Source organism: Sinocyclocheilus grahami, unplaced genomic scaffold, assembly GCF_001515645.1.
Source record: "Sinocyclocheilus grahami isolate Dianchi unplaced genomic scaffold, SAMN03320097.WGS_v1.1 scaffold692.1, whole genome shotgun sequence".
Lineage (NCBI taxonomy): Eukaryota > Metazoa > Chordata > Actinopteri > Cypriniformes > Cyprinidae > Sinocyclocheilus > Sinocyclocheilus grahami.
In genome coordinates this window covers 174,161-186,865 of record NW_015505871.1, presented here as the reverse complement: position 1 = coordinate 186,865, position 12,705 = coordinate 174,161, and the positions used below count along the sequence as shown (strand labels likewise).

General features: G+C 35.1%; 1 protein-coding gene across 1 annotated transcript; it reads left to right on the top strand.

Annotated features, from left to right (window-relative positions):
- The first annotated feature begins 2,469 nt into the window (after positions 1–2,469).
- On the top strand, positions 2,470–12,554 carry LOC107559594 (proline-rich extensin-like protein EPR1). The gene is made up of 15 exons (XM_016243482.1): positions 2,470–2,896; positions 3,652–3,683; positions 3,779–3,813; positions 5,076–5,113; positions 5,532–5,625; positions 5,757–5,851; positions 5,965–6,022; positions 7,877–7,969; positions 8,069–8,097; positions 8,198–8,231; positions 8,319–8,394; positions 9,490–9,520; positions 9,605–9,638; positions 9,725–9,830; positions 12,524–12,554. Exons 1-15 carry the CDS (start codon positions 2,894–2,896, stop codon positions 12,528–12,530), a joined length of 765 nt encoding a protein of 254 aa, XP_016098968.1. The 5' UTR covers positions 2,470–2,893; the 3' UTR covers positions 12,531–12,554.
- Positions 12,555–12,705: the final 151 nt, after the last annotated feature.

The following is a 12,705-nucleotide window of genomic DNA, read 5'->3' as shown; positions in this document are numbered from 1 at the left end:
GTGGGCCCCCCCCCCCCCCACTTTTAATATCACGTAAATTCGTCCCCCGCACTTTTTTGGGCAAATGTGTTCGCATAGAGGTTTTTAAGAGCCGGTGTGAATAAATATAGATTTAAATTCAAAGTGACAGGATAGTCTGTGCATGATCTGATGTTTTATTCGGACCCAGAATAAGGCGAGATGAACATAGCGGAGCGCTAAACACTTTGTGCAGTGTATGTTTCATTCATACTCGAAGCCGGAGGGCTCTCTCGCTCAGAAAGTTGTACCAGGAAATTCCTAATATGGACAAAAGTGTCCAGCTATCGCTGTATGAAAACAGTTGTTTTCACAGAAAACAGAAACGTTTGGAAACATGAAGACATTAAACATACGATTGCGACAATATATGGTTGTCAAGTCATCGCCAGGTAATAAATACAGTATATGAACAATGCAGTGCTAATTGACATAGCATTTATTACAGTATAGAAACTATTCTGCCTTATGTGATAAAAAAAAGTGTTTGTAGTATATAAACAGATCATTATTATTAGTTATTGTCCAGCAGTTATCTGATTTATAAGTCAATTAAAAGCTAGAAATTAGAGAACAATTAAAGTTGCCTATACACCAGCCAAAAGTTTTTGAACAGTAAGATTTGTAATGTTTTTTAAAGAAGTCTCTTCTGTTCACCAAGCCTGCATTTATTTGATCCAAAGTACAGCAAAAGCAGTAATATTTTGAAATATTTTTACTAGGCTATTTAAAAGAACTATTTTCTATTTGAATATATTTTAAAATGTAATTTATTGTGATTTCAAAGCAAACGTTTTAGCATCAATACTCCAGTCACACGATCCTTCAGAAATCATTCTAATATTCTGATTTGCTGCTCAAAAACATTTATTATTATGATGTTGAAAACAGCTGAGTAGAATTTTTTCAGGTTTCTTTGATGAATAGAAAGTTCAGAAGAGCAGCATTTACCTGAAATAGAAATCTTTTGTAACATTATAAATGTCTTTATCATCACTTTTGATCAGTTTAAAGCATCCTTGCTAAACAAAAGTGTTCATTTCTATAATTTATTTTCCAAAAAAATAAAAATTATACTGACTAAGCTTTTGAATGGTATGGTGTATAATGTTACAAAAGCTTTTTATTTCACATAAATACTGATATTTGGATCCTTCTATTCATCAAAGAATCCTGAAAACATTTACTTACTGTTTTAAATATTGATAATAATAATAATAATTAAAAAAGGTTTCTTGAGCATATTATAATGATTTCTGAAGGATGTGACACTGGAGTAATGATGCTGAAAATTCAGCTTTGATCACAGCAATCATTTTAAAATATATTCAAATAGAAAGCAGTTATTTTAAATAGTAAAAATATTTCACAATATTACTGCTTTTGCTGTACTTTGAATCAAATAAATGCAGGCTTGGTGAGCAGAGGAGACTTCTTTAAAAAAACATTAAAAATCTTACTGTTCAAAAACTGTTTACTGGTAGGTTATATAGATTACAGAAATGTTATATTATAATGTTTTATATATATATATATATATATATATATATATATATATATATACACGTTTCTGTCCCCCTCACTTCTGAAATGATGGCTACGCCCCTGTCCGTAGCCAGTCCAGGTAGTTTGAGCTGTGGAATTAAAGAAATGTTTGATATCAACAATCAGATCATCTGTACTGTTGAATTATCATTCCTGATGGTGTGGTGCTTCTCAGTCTCTCAAAGGGATTATAATGAATGAAATCAGTGGTGTATCTAATTTTGTATTGAAAACTGTCAAAATCTGACACAGGTTACAGTGCAGCTGATGTGAATGCTACCTGTGGTTAAGCAGCTGACTGAGAGCCGATGAGAAGAACAGCGGGAGCCATCCTACAGATTCAGTGTGTGTAAGACTTCTGCCAGTGTTCTTCTGACCTGCAACTTCTCTGTGACTCCATATTAAATGGTTCGAATCGTTTCCTCATAATAACTCATCATGTGTCTGTCCAGCCTCATGCCGAAAAACACTGCTGCTATCAGAGACAGATAGGGAAGTCGTGGCCTAATGGTTAGAGAGTCGGACTCATAACCCAAAGGTTGTGGGTTCGAGTCTCGTACCGGCAGGGATTGTAGGTGGGGGGAGTGAATGTACAGCGCTCTCTTCCACCTTCAATACCACGACTGAGGTGCCCTTGAGCAAGGCACCGAACCCCCAACTGCTCCCTGGGCGCCGCAGCATAAATGGCTGCCCACTGCTCCGGGTGTGTGTTCACGGTGTGTGTGTGTTCACTGCTGTGTGTGTGCACTTTGGATGGGTTAAACGCAGAGTCAAAGAAAAAAAGATAACTACCAAAAGCATGAAGGAAACTGGTAAAAAAAATAAAATCTGATTTCTGGTATGTAACTTTGTAATGTATGTAAAATTAATGGTTCATTTGTGTGTGTGAATGTGGATCATGTGGGCATTCAGTGTGTTCACACTGCCATCATCAGGATGAGCTCAGGAACTGATCAGTGATCAGCAGGGTTTGGAGACGTTCACAGATGGTCTGCTGTGATGTTGTGTGTCACCAAACTCTGTTCCTCTGAAAGGCTTGATAACACTTCTTCTTTCTTTCACCTCGTCATCTGTGGTCAGATGCCTTTAAACATCAAATGAGAGAGAGAACAAAGTGCTTTAGTGAACTCAGAGCCAGTTAAAGGTCTTTCTGTTATTAACAGGGATAATCAGCTACCTGCTCAAATCATCCACCTGCTATGCAAATACTCTCTTTCTCTTTTACACACACACACACACACACACCTCCAGCACGCTACTTACTGGACTCACATTTGCATCCAAACCTCACAGCAGAGAGCTTCCTGATGAACTGAACGCCTCATGTATCATGGTAAAGTACAATTATTTCTATTTAGTTGTATGTTAGACATTTAGGAATACATGTTATTGGCATTTGAGTTTTAGATGCTAAATGTAATCATCATTTGAAGTGGCAACATCCAAGCATTAGTGTCATTTATTACCTGGAATTGATGTCAGATAATGTACATGTATACCTTTCAGAAAGGTTAGACAGTTTTGAATTTCTGCTTTTCTACTTTAACACGCTAATGTTTCAGCTCCTCATTCGCAGTGAATAAAACGCCACATTGTTCTCTGTTATTTTTGCACCTTTTCCCCCAAGATTACATTTAATGCCTTAAACTGCTTATATTTATGTCTTCGCCTTCAGTCAAAACATTACTAAACCTGTTTGCATATCTTTAAAGTAAAACATTGCTTTTATGAATTAAATAATCAAAGTTATCTGCTGTGTTTTCTCTCTGATGTACGTGTAGCAACAAAAGAGAAGTGAATAACAATGACCTACAGTATTCGTCTATGTGTATTTCTAAATCAAGATAAGCAGCCGTTTGATTGAGTGTTGACAAATGAAATATTATTTATATTTATAATATTACATATAGTGAAATGTTCCATCGTCCTATAGCATTTCTACACTCTCCATCCACATATTTACATAATCTTTTAATATCCGGGAAGTGTTTAACAAAACCAGCTAGCAAAGATCAATGCATATTGTTCTCGTTAGACTTTAAGTCTGAGTGTTTTGGTCACCCAAAATGATGTTTTCTTTATTTTTAGAGTTTCTTTGGGAAGTTGAAACCATCTCTACTGTAAATACTAAAGTCATTTTTCATCAAACATTACATTTTTATCCTCTAAATCTTGCATAACTGTCTAATTTACCTGTTATTTTTCTTCTGTACAGACATGGCGGACCACCAGCTCCACCCAGAAGAACAGGTGCTTTGATGACAACATGCCTTACCTGTGTAAAAACAGAAGATTAAAACATCTATAGAACAAAATATTCATGTACTTTCTCACAAACATTAGGATTTTAGGTTAAAACAAAGGTATAAGGGATCATTTGTGACGTGCTATTTCAGTTTTAATCACCTTTTAGCATACTGCAGTTAAAATATTTAATACATTAATTAATAAAAGTACAAAAAACTATGTAGCTTCTAAATTAGTATGAGGTTATATCAACTGTACATATAAGAATAATATGTTTCGCAGAACTGTATACAAAAGCAAAAAAGCGGTGAAAATCAGCTACAGCAATCTGTAAAATATGAGTAAATAAAATGAAAATAAATACGGCCCATAAACACCTCACGTGTTTTAAAAATTTACAAACACCTTTTAAAAAGGCAGAAAAGCTGGTTAGTCAAATTAGGCACCATATAATTTAACTTGGATGAAAATGAGGCTGTGAGGGATCGGCTTACAGTATTTATAATGGCACACACTGTCCTCCTAGATCAAGTGATTTCACAACTTTCAATACTATTTTATGGAGTTTTTGTCTACTGTAAGTTTTGTGCCCAGAAAAAGGTTTCGGAAGTCAAACAAACCTCAAAGCAGCATCAAATATGGCGCTGACGCAGCGCGCCAATTTTCATTATCATCACATTTTTTTTCGTTCTGTCAACCCAAAGTGCTTTAACAGTAAACAGCAAGAGCACCAAAGACGCAAATAATCCAAACACAAGCGTTTTGCTTATCTGTGACTTATTTTCTGCATTTCTTCTAAAGTTTATTGACGGTTTGTCGCGTTTCTGTCGAATGCTGGCGTTCTTGAAGATCAACTCAAGTTCCCTACATGCACCGCGGCACAAATAAATAATACACGTTTCTGTGTACTGTGTTAATGTTACAATTTTACGGTTTACTTCTTATGCTGTTGTGTTTGTTGTTGCAAGAAGTTAGGCTACTTGTAGTGGCGATTATTCCGAGCTCGTATTTATTGGTTATCACCGTTAATGTGACGTGTATCTTAATTATTGTGGTTGCATTCGAAGAATCATTTATCTTATGTTTTTAAAATGTATTTTATCTTGTAATATTCTAGTAATAGGTTTGTGAACCTAAATATCGTTGTACTGAAACACAAAAATATGTACTGACGGTGAAGTGATAAATGCAATCTATTATTGATCTGTTGGACTTTTTATTTCACATTTCATGTGATCTCATTAAAACCTTTCAATTCTTTGTAGATAACAGTTCTGGATATGGCTGGCCAGAGGGGGAATTTGTAAGTATTGTGCAAATATCACTTGTCTAAACACATAGACATACAAAGTTAAAAGGTGTGGGAACATTCATACTTCCCGTTGTGTCTCCAGGAGGTATCACTTCCCTACATCTACTGTCCATCATTCTTCTCTGAGAGCTGTGAGGTCAACAGTTTATTAGTATAAGAAACTCAATCCCACATGACATTAGCATTTCTCAGAACCTCTCAAAAAATCGTTGGCACATCGCATGTTGGGAATACATAGCTACTTTTGAATAATCGTCAATATAAAAAGATGTTTCTCTTGCCCCTTAAATGGCTAATCTGAACCATAATTAATAACATCATTGCATATGACTATTTACCTCTTGTGACCCAATTATGGATGCATGTGAGCTTCTTTTATACACATCTGATCAATCTCAACCATTTTCAGGATGAGGAAGATGGTGATACATATGAAGCTCCACCATGTGAACGTCCCACCATTAAAGTCCAACCGTGCCAAGTAGAGGAGAATGTTTACCTGGGTATCTATCTATCTATCTATCTATCTATCTATCTATCTATCTATCTATCTATCTATCTATCTGCATTAATAATGCTGATAAATAAAAATAAAAATATTTTAGTGTCTAATGTAGCATTTGTTTTTCTTTAGGTTATCCGGATCGAAACCCGAACCCTGTTACTCCCAAAAGGCAGGCAGCACCGCCGCCACGACCGGCCAAGATCACCCCGATAGGGAAAAGCATGGTAAAACATCTAAATTACTGCAATATCTGTGTCTTAGCCTTTATTGTGAGTTTATTTCACAGAAGAGGCTTGTGTAGCTTTTAGATTCAGCTGTGTGTTTCTTTTGCTTCTAGAAGCCAGAGCCACCTCACGACCCGGAGCGGTTTTACATCGACCCCAATGATAGCAAACGTGAGTCTCTGAAAACAAGCTCATGAATTAGGAAAAGAAAGAATCAGTTTTTGATGCAGGATCAAGGATTTATCAGAGTAAGACTACAGTAAAAACAGTAATATTGCAAAATATTATTAGTTATTTAAAGGGGTCATATGATGCGATTCCAATTGTTCCTTTCTCTTTGGAGTGTTACAAGCTCTTGGTGCATAAAGAAGTAATCTGTAAAGTTGCAAAGACTAAAGTCTCAAATCCAAAGAGATATTCTTTATAAAAGTTAAGAGTTAACCACACCTACCTAAAACGCCTCGTTCTAACACGCCCCCACATGTCTACGTCACTGTGTGGGAAGATTTGCATAACACCGCCCAAATGTTCACGCAAAGAAAGAAGGCGTAACTTTTATTCTTGCTGTAGTATTGTTGCTGCCGCCGCCGCCATGTCGTGAAGACGTGATGTGATGTGACATGTGGCCAAGTATGGTGATATTTGGTGGTTCCCATACTCGGAATTAGTGCTTTGCGTTTAGCAGTGAACACACACACACCGTGAACACACACCCGGAGCAGTGGGCAGCCATTTATGCTGCGGTGCCCGGGGAGCAGTTGGGGGTTCGGTGCCTTGCTCAAGGGCACCTCAGTCGTGGTATTGAAGGTGGGAGAGAGCGCTGTACATTCACTCCCCCCACCTACAATCCCTGTATGAGGCTCGAACCCGCAAGCTTTGGGTTACAAGTCCAACTTTCTAACCATTAGGCCACGACTTCCCCTACACTGTGAGTTTCGTTGTGAAAGCGAAACCACTTTGTTTGGTCTTCCGTTTCCTGATCCTGTGAGAGTAGACTACAATGCCGGCTGTTCTGACTCACAGACTGTAAGTATGTTTCATATTTAAAGAATTTGCCACTCATGATTAAACACGAGTTTTGAGCAGTGTAGAGTAGCGCTTGTTGTTTGTCATTTCTCCGATCACAAATGCAGACATGGTTTTATGTTTATGCGGCGTGATGCAACACAAAGCGTAAAAAGACAGTATAAGTCATTATAATCCGTAATTATGTCCCCACTGGATGCAACAAATGCCTCATTTATAATGGGTTTTATTGGATTTCTCTCATCGTGCAGGGAGACGGCATCACACAGTATGGTGAGGGGCGTAACATTTCCGTCACACGCTTGAGGTATTCGGCCAATCACAACGCACTGGATAGCTGGCCAATCACAGCACACCTCGCTTTTCAGACTGATGAGCTTTGTAAAAATCGACGTGTTTCAGAAAGGCGGGGCATAGAGGAGAAACAATAATGTACAGTATGTGGAAAATAATGTGTTTTTTGAACCTTAAACCACATAAACACATTTCATTACACCAAATACACAACATAATGTTCTTTTTAGCAGCATCATATGACCCCTTTAAAATAACTGTTTTCTCTGTGAATATATAGTAAACTGTAATGTATTTCTGTGATGCGCAGCTGTATTTTCAGCATCATTCCTCCAGTCTTCAGTGTCACATGATCTTCAGAAATCAGTATAATATGCTGGTTTGCTGCTCAACACACATTTCTGATTATGATCAATGTTGAAAAGTGCTACATAAATAATGGTGACTTGACTTCTGCTGATTAATATTTTGTGGAAACTGTGATACATTTTATTTTTCAGGAATCTTTGATGAATAAGAAGTTGAAAAGAAAAGCATTTATTAGAAATAGAAACTATTTGTAACATTGTAAATGTCTTCACTGTTACTTTTGAACAATTTAATGCATCCTTGCTGAATACAAGTATTAATTTCATTCAAATCAATCTTCAGAGAAAAATGGATGGCCTAATCTACAATAAAACTCTCCAAATTAATATTTTCTAGCTCCTGAGGTAATACGTAAAGATAAACCTGGTAAAAAAGCCCCTCCTAAGAGACCCCCGATGAGACCTCCACCGGCCCCTCAGCAAGACGAAGGTTATTTCAACACAATGTTTACAGATATTTATATTGGATACTACAGTATTATTTGATGACACACTGCATGTTTAGTTACTGTACTCTCTGACCTTCCAGATGTTTACTTGGACCCAAATGAAGGGCAGGTAAACATGACTGAGCATCCAAAATGATAAAGAAAAAAAGTAGTTATTCTTATCAGATATCGTGATCATTTTAATTTCACTTTATATTTGTTTCTGTCAGGATGATGATGACACCTATCTAGAACCTGTAGCAGGTCAGCGCTCCACGTATTTATAACCTAAAATGATTTTATAGAATGATAAAGTGACTTGTATGTCATTCATTATTTTATCTTTTCCAGAACCGCCTGCACCCCGAAGCCCGGCCCGCATGCCATTGCCTCCTAAAACTGTAGGACGAGACCCGCCACCACCAATGTATGCATGTCTAAATCAGGGTTATTATCATAAAATAAAAATAAAACCATATTTAAAAAAAAAAAAAAGATTTTTCTTACTCGAAATAAAATCAAATTTTCAGCTAGCTGCCGAAGCAGCATTTCTGCATTTTTTACTTGATGAAATAACTAAAACTAAAATAAAAATGTATTAAAAGACTATAGACAAACACAACAAAATTATCAATTTGAAAGATTGTATAAAACTATTTTTATTTATTTAGTTTGCTTGTAAAAAATAATATCGTTAATTAAAGTATTACATACAATTCACTGAAGTATTACGACTATTTTCAATTCTATTTGAGTTTTGAGCAATAGATATAGCCTTTGATGCTGATATTGCGTTAAATTGTAAATGAATAATAATTAACTAAAATTAAGAACATTTTTACTCCAAGTACATTAATGTGCATTTTGAAAAAGTTTCTCCTAGAAAAATATTAGATAAAAAAACAAAAAAATCAAATATCAATTTGAAAGATTGTATGTAGTTGTTTTATTATTATTGTGTACAGTTCACTTTAAGTATTGTTATTAAAATGATTTTAAATCTTATTGTTTTTGAGTTTACCATGAATATAATCTTTGATACCGATTTGGTGTCAAATTATAAATAAGTAATAATTAACTATTTAAAAATGAAAAATGAAAATACAAAACTAAAAACGAATTCAAAATATTAAAACTATAACAGTATCTAAATGATACTAAAAATAACGCTGGCCTAAATTCATTTAAATTATAGTTTTTGATAATTAGTTATTTTGCTTACTGTTCTTAGCATCACCTTTATGCATTTAGCAACTTTTATCTTAAACAACTTACAGTGCATTAAATATACATTTATATTCATCAGTATGCATTATGTGTGTTCCCTAAGAACTGAACCTATAACATTAGTGTTGCCAGTTCAAGCATCCCGCAAATGCACAATGGAGCAACCCAAGTCATGTCTAGAATCCGGAATAATCATAGAGAACTTAATGGGGGATTTGTTTCACTCAGATCATCCCGGTAGTGACTCTTATTTGCTAAACCTTGTTTGGTAACACCATTTCTTCTTGTCTTACAGACTGAAGCCTCCTGTTCCCAGAGCCAAATCTGTAAGTACTAGTTTGAGACACATCCATGCATTCATTACAGTCTTCTTCTCCTGAAGGAACTGATTCATTTGTCCGTTTCCTCAGAGTTCGGTCCTGATCGGTGACACTGTGAACAAAGGTTAGAGATTTGTTCTGTTTTAACTCATGCATGATGATATAAACCCACATGTACAGCTTCATTTGACGTCCTCTCTGATCGTTTAGTTCTGCCGCCAGAAGTAAAACGTGCCACGTTTTCTGGCCAGCTGCCACCCGCACTAAACAGCAAACCAGTTCCTCCCATCATCCTCCCCAAAGAACCCAAAGCCAGGTGAGTCTGTGAAGCCTTTACCTCTTTACATGTTCAGAAACAGCCTAAAATCAAAAGAGACAAATAACAAATTTGAAGCACGTTTTAGGTTTTTAATATTGCATTGTGACATTATTTTCAAGAAAATGTCTTGCTCTCTGTAGTAGCGATTTCTCTGTAGTCCACTGGTTTTTAATTAATGTAATGTGAAAAAACCCCATGAAAAATAAGGGTCAATTTTTCGAAATTGAGATTTATACATCATCTGAAAGCTGAACAAATAAGCTTTCCATTGATGTATGGTTTGTTCATATTTGGCCGAGATACAACTATTTGAAAATCTGGAATCTGAAGGTGCAAAAAAATCTAAATATTGAGAAAATCATCTTTAAAGTTGTCCAAATGAAGTTCTTAGGAATGCATATTACTAATCAAAACTTAAGTTTTAATATATTTACAGTAGGAAATTTACTAAATATCTTCATGGAACATGATCTTTACTTAATATCCTAATGATTTTTGATATAAAAGAAAAATCAATCATTTTGTACCCATACAATGTATTGTTGGCTATTGCTACAAATATCCCCCAGCGACTTCAGACTGCTTTTGTTCTGCAGGGTCACATATTTAAAACATTAGGGAAAACATGAGTAAATCTCATTGTTGTGTTTTACATTGCTTTTTATTTGTGCTGAATTTATAAAACTAAATAATAGAAAATTTTTGTTTTAGTATCACTTGATAAACTATTATAGTTTTTTGTTAATTGTTTGATTTGGTTTTTATATTTGATTTTGAAATTTTAATTTCAGTTAAAGGTTTAGTAATTTAAGCTTTAAAGGGTTAGTTCACCCAAAAATGAAAATTAGGCCATAAATTACTGAGCAACGGAAGCAAAGTTTCCTTACTTTAGCAAAGCAAAACCAGTCTCCTCTTGGCTTATATCGAAATCCTCCGACATTCTTCTTTACAAATCCTCGTTTTGTACTTCTAACTCTTGACCGTTGTTTTGTTTTGATCTCTCCGCTGCGTTTCCGCGTGCATCACTTCTGAGCGGCGCATGCGCAACGCTGACCTCATACGTCATCCGCCCGGAGCTGCTTCTGTTTACAACAGTGAGCGCAAGCTACATTAAAGTGATTATTACATTTTGAATATGGATATTTTTCTTACAAAAACGCATCGATTCACTACAGAAGGCCTTTGTTCACCCCCCGGAGCCGTGTGAGACACTTTTTTTTTATGGATGGGCGCTTTTTATTTAACTTCTTTTGAACTGAAGCAATGCAACACCTGCTGAGTGGCGTTAAGCAGCTTGAAAGATCAAAAACCATTTTTAATATAACTCCGACTGGATTCGTCTGAAAGAAGAAAGTCTTCTTTCCTATACCTATACACCTATGATGACTTGAGGGTGAGTAATTTATGGGCTAATTTTCATTTTTGGGTGAACTAACCCTTTAAGCTGGGCAAACAGTCACGTTGCTTTCTCTATGCAAAATTTTATTTTTTACTTTTTTTAGTGGTGGTGGTGAAATATAAGATGCACAGTATTGGAAGCCTATTTTGGGTACAGTAAGATTATTTGCATAATGATATTATTTTCATGCAAATGTCTCCAACCTCCAAGACCGATTCTTGGTAGTCCACTGTAAAGCAGAAATTAAATTTTCATTAATCTAATATGAAAAATAATATTTAAATGGTAAAGTAAAAATGTTAGTAAAGCTCACGGTTGTATTTGTTACGTGGCTTTTTATTTAATAATAAAAAAAGTACTGGATGATTTTAGTGTTATTTTAGCATCATTGATATACTATTATTAGATTTTGTTAACATTTTAATTTCAGTTAAAGTTTTAGTCATTTTGTTATGTTTTTTTGTTGTCATTAGATTTTTTCTTTTTACAGTTTTTTTTTTTTCAACTGCTTGCACACAAAATCTTTACTTGTCACACAATTTCTGAAAGCTGACACTCAAACAGCAGAAGCACACACCAAATCTGCAAAACCATACGCTAATACTCGGCCTTTGACTCGGTTTTCAATTTCATAAAACACTTTTTGCAAAACACAACACATAATTCTCTATGCAACACACACAAATCTAAGAGGAATTAATATTATGGCAAAGGTGTTTGCAAATGTTTGCTTTTGAGATGTGCTTGTGATGTTTTGAATGCAGTGCTTCATTTTGCAAGAGATGTGCATTTTGCATTTTGTGTGTGCAATTCTTGGATTTGTGCATAAAGTTTTGAAAAAAAGAGGCAAAGTTTTGAAAATGTGTCTAAGCAGGTGAAAAACACTGTAAACATGTCCATAGTTTTTATTACATTTTAGTTGTAATTAGTTTAGTTGATTTAGTTTTAGTTATTTTAGTGCTTGAATGAAATGAGAAATGTTGCCTTGTCAACTAGTTGAAATATGTTTTGTTTTACCATTTATTTTAGTTAATGTTCATTTTATTGCAAGTAACAATGTTTTATGGTTTTAGTTAACAGTAATAATCCTGTATTTGTCTTTTTGTTTTTTTTTTAAGAACATTTGTGGTCAGTTTGGGCTTATTTGACATGAAAATAAAGTCGCATTGCTTTCTTTAAGCAAAATAATTTCTTTCCTTTTGATTTTTGTCATGAAATATAAGAGGGCCATTTCTCTGTGACATTTGCTTCTTCACTTTTTGAACAATGTCTGTTATAATTCAATCTACAGGCTTTGACTTCCATCAGTTGTAAAACGAGACCAAACTGTATGTATAAGCATATTTTCTTATCCGCTGACAAACTCAAATGCAGTAAATATGTTGTTTTTCCAGTCCTCCTCCTCCTCCTCCATCTCTGGACAGCACAGGTGAGCACATCTGTTATTTTTTGTTATTCTGTTATGGTATGTCA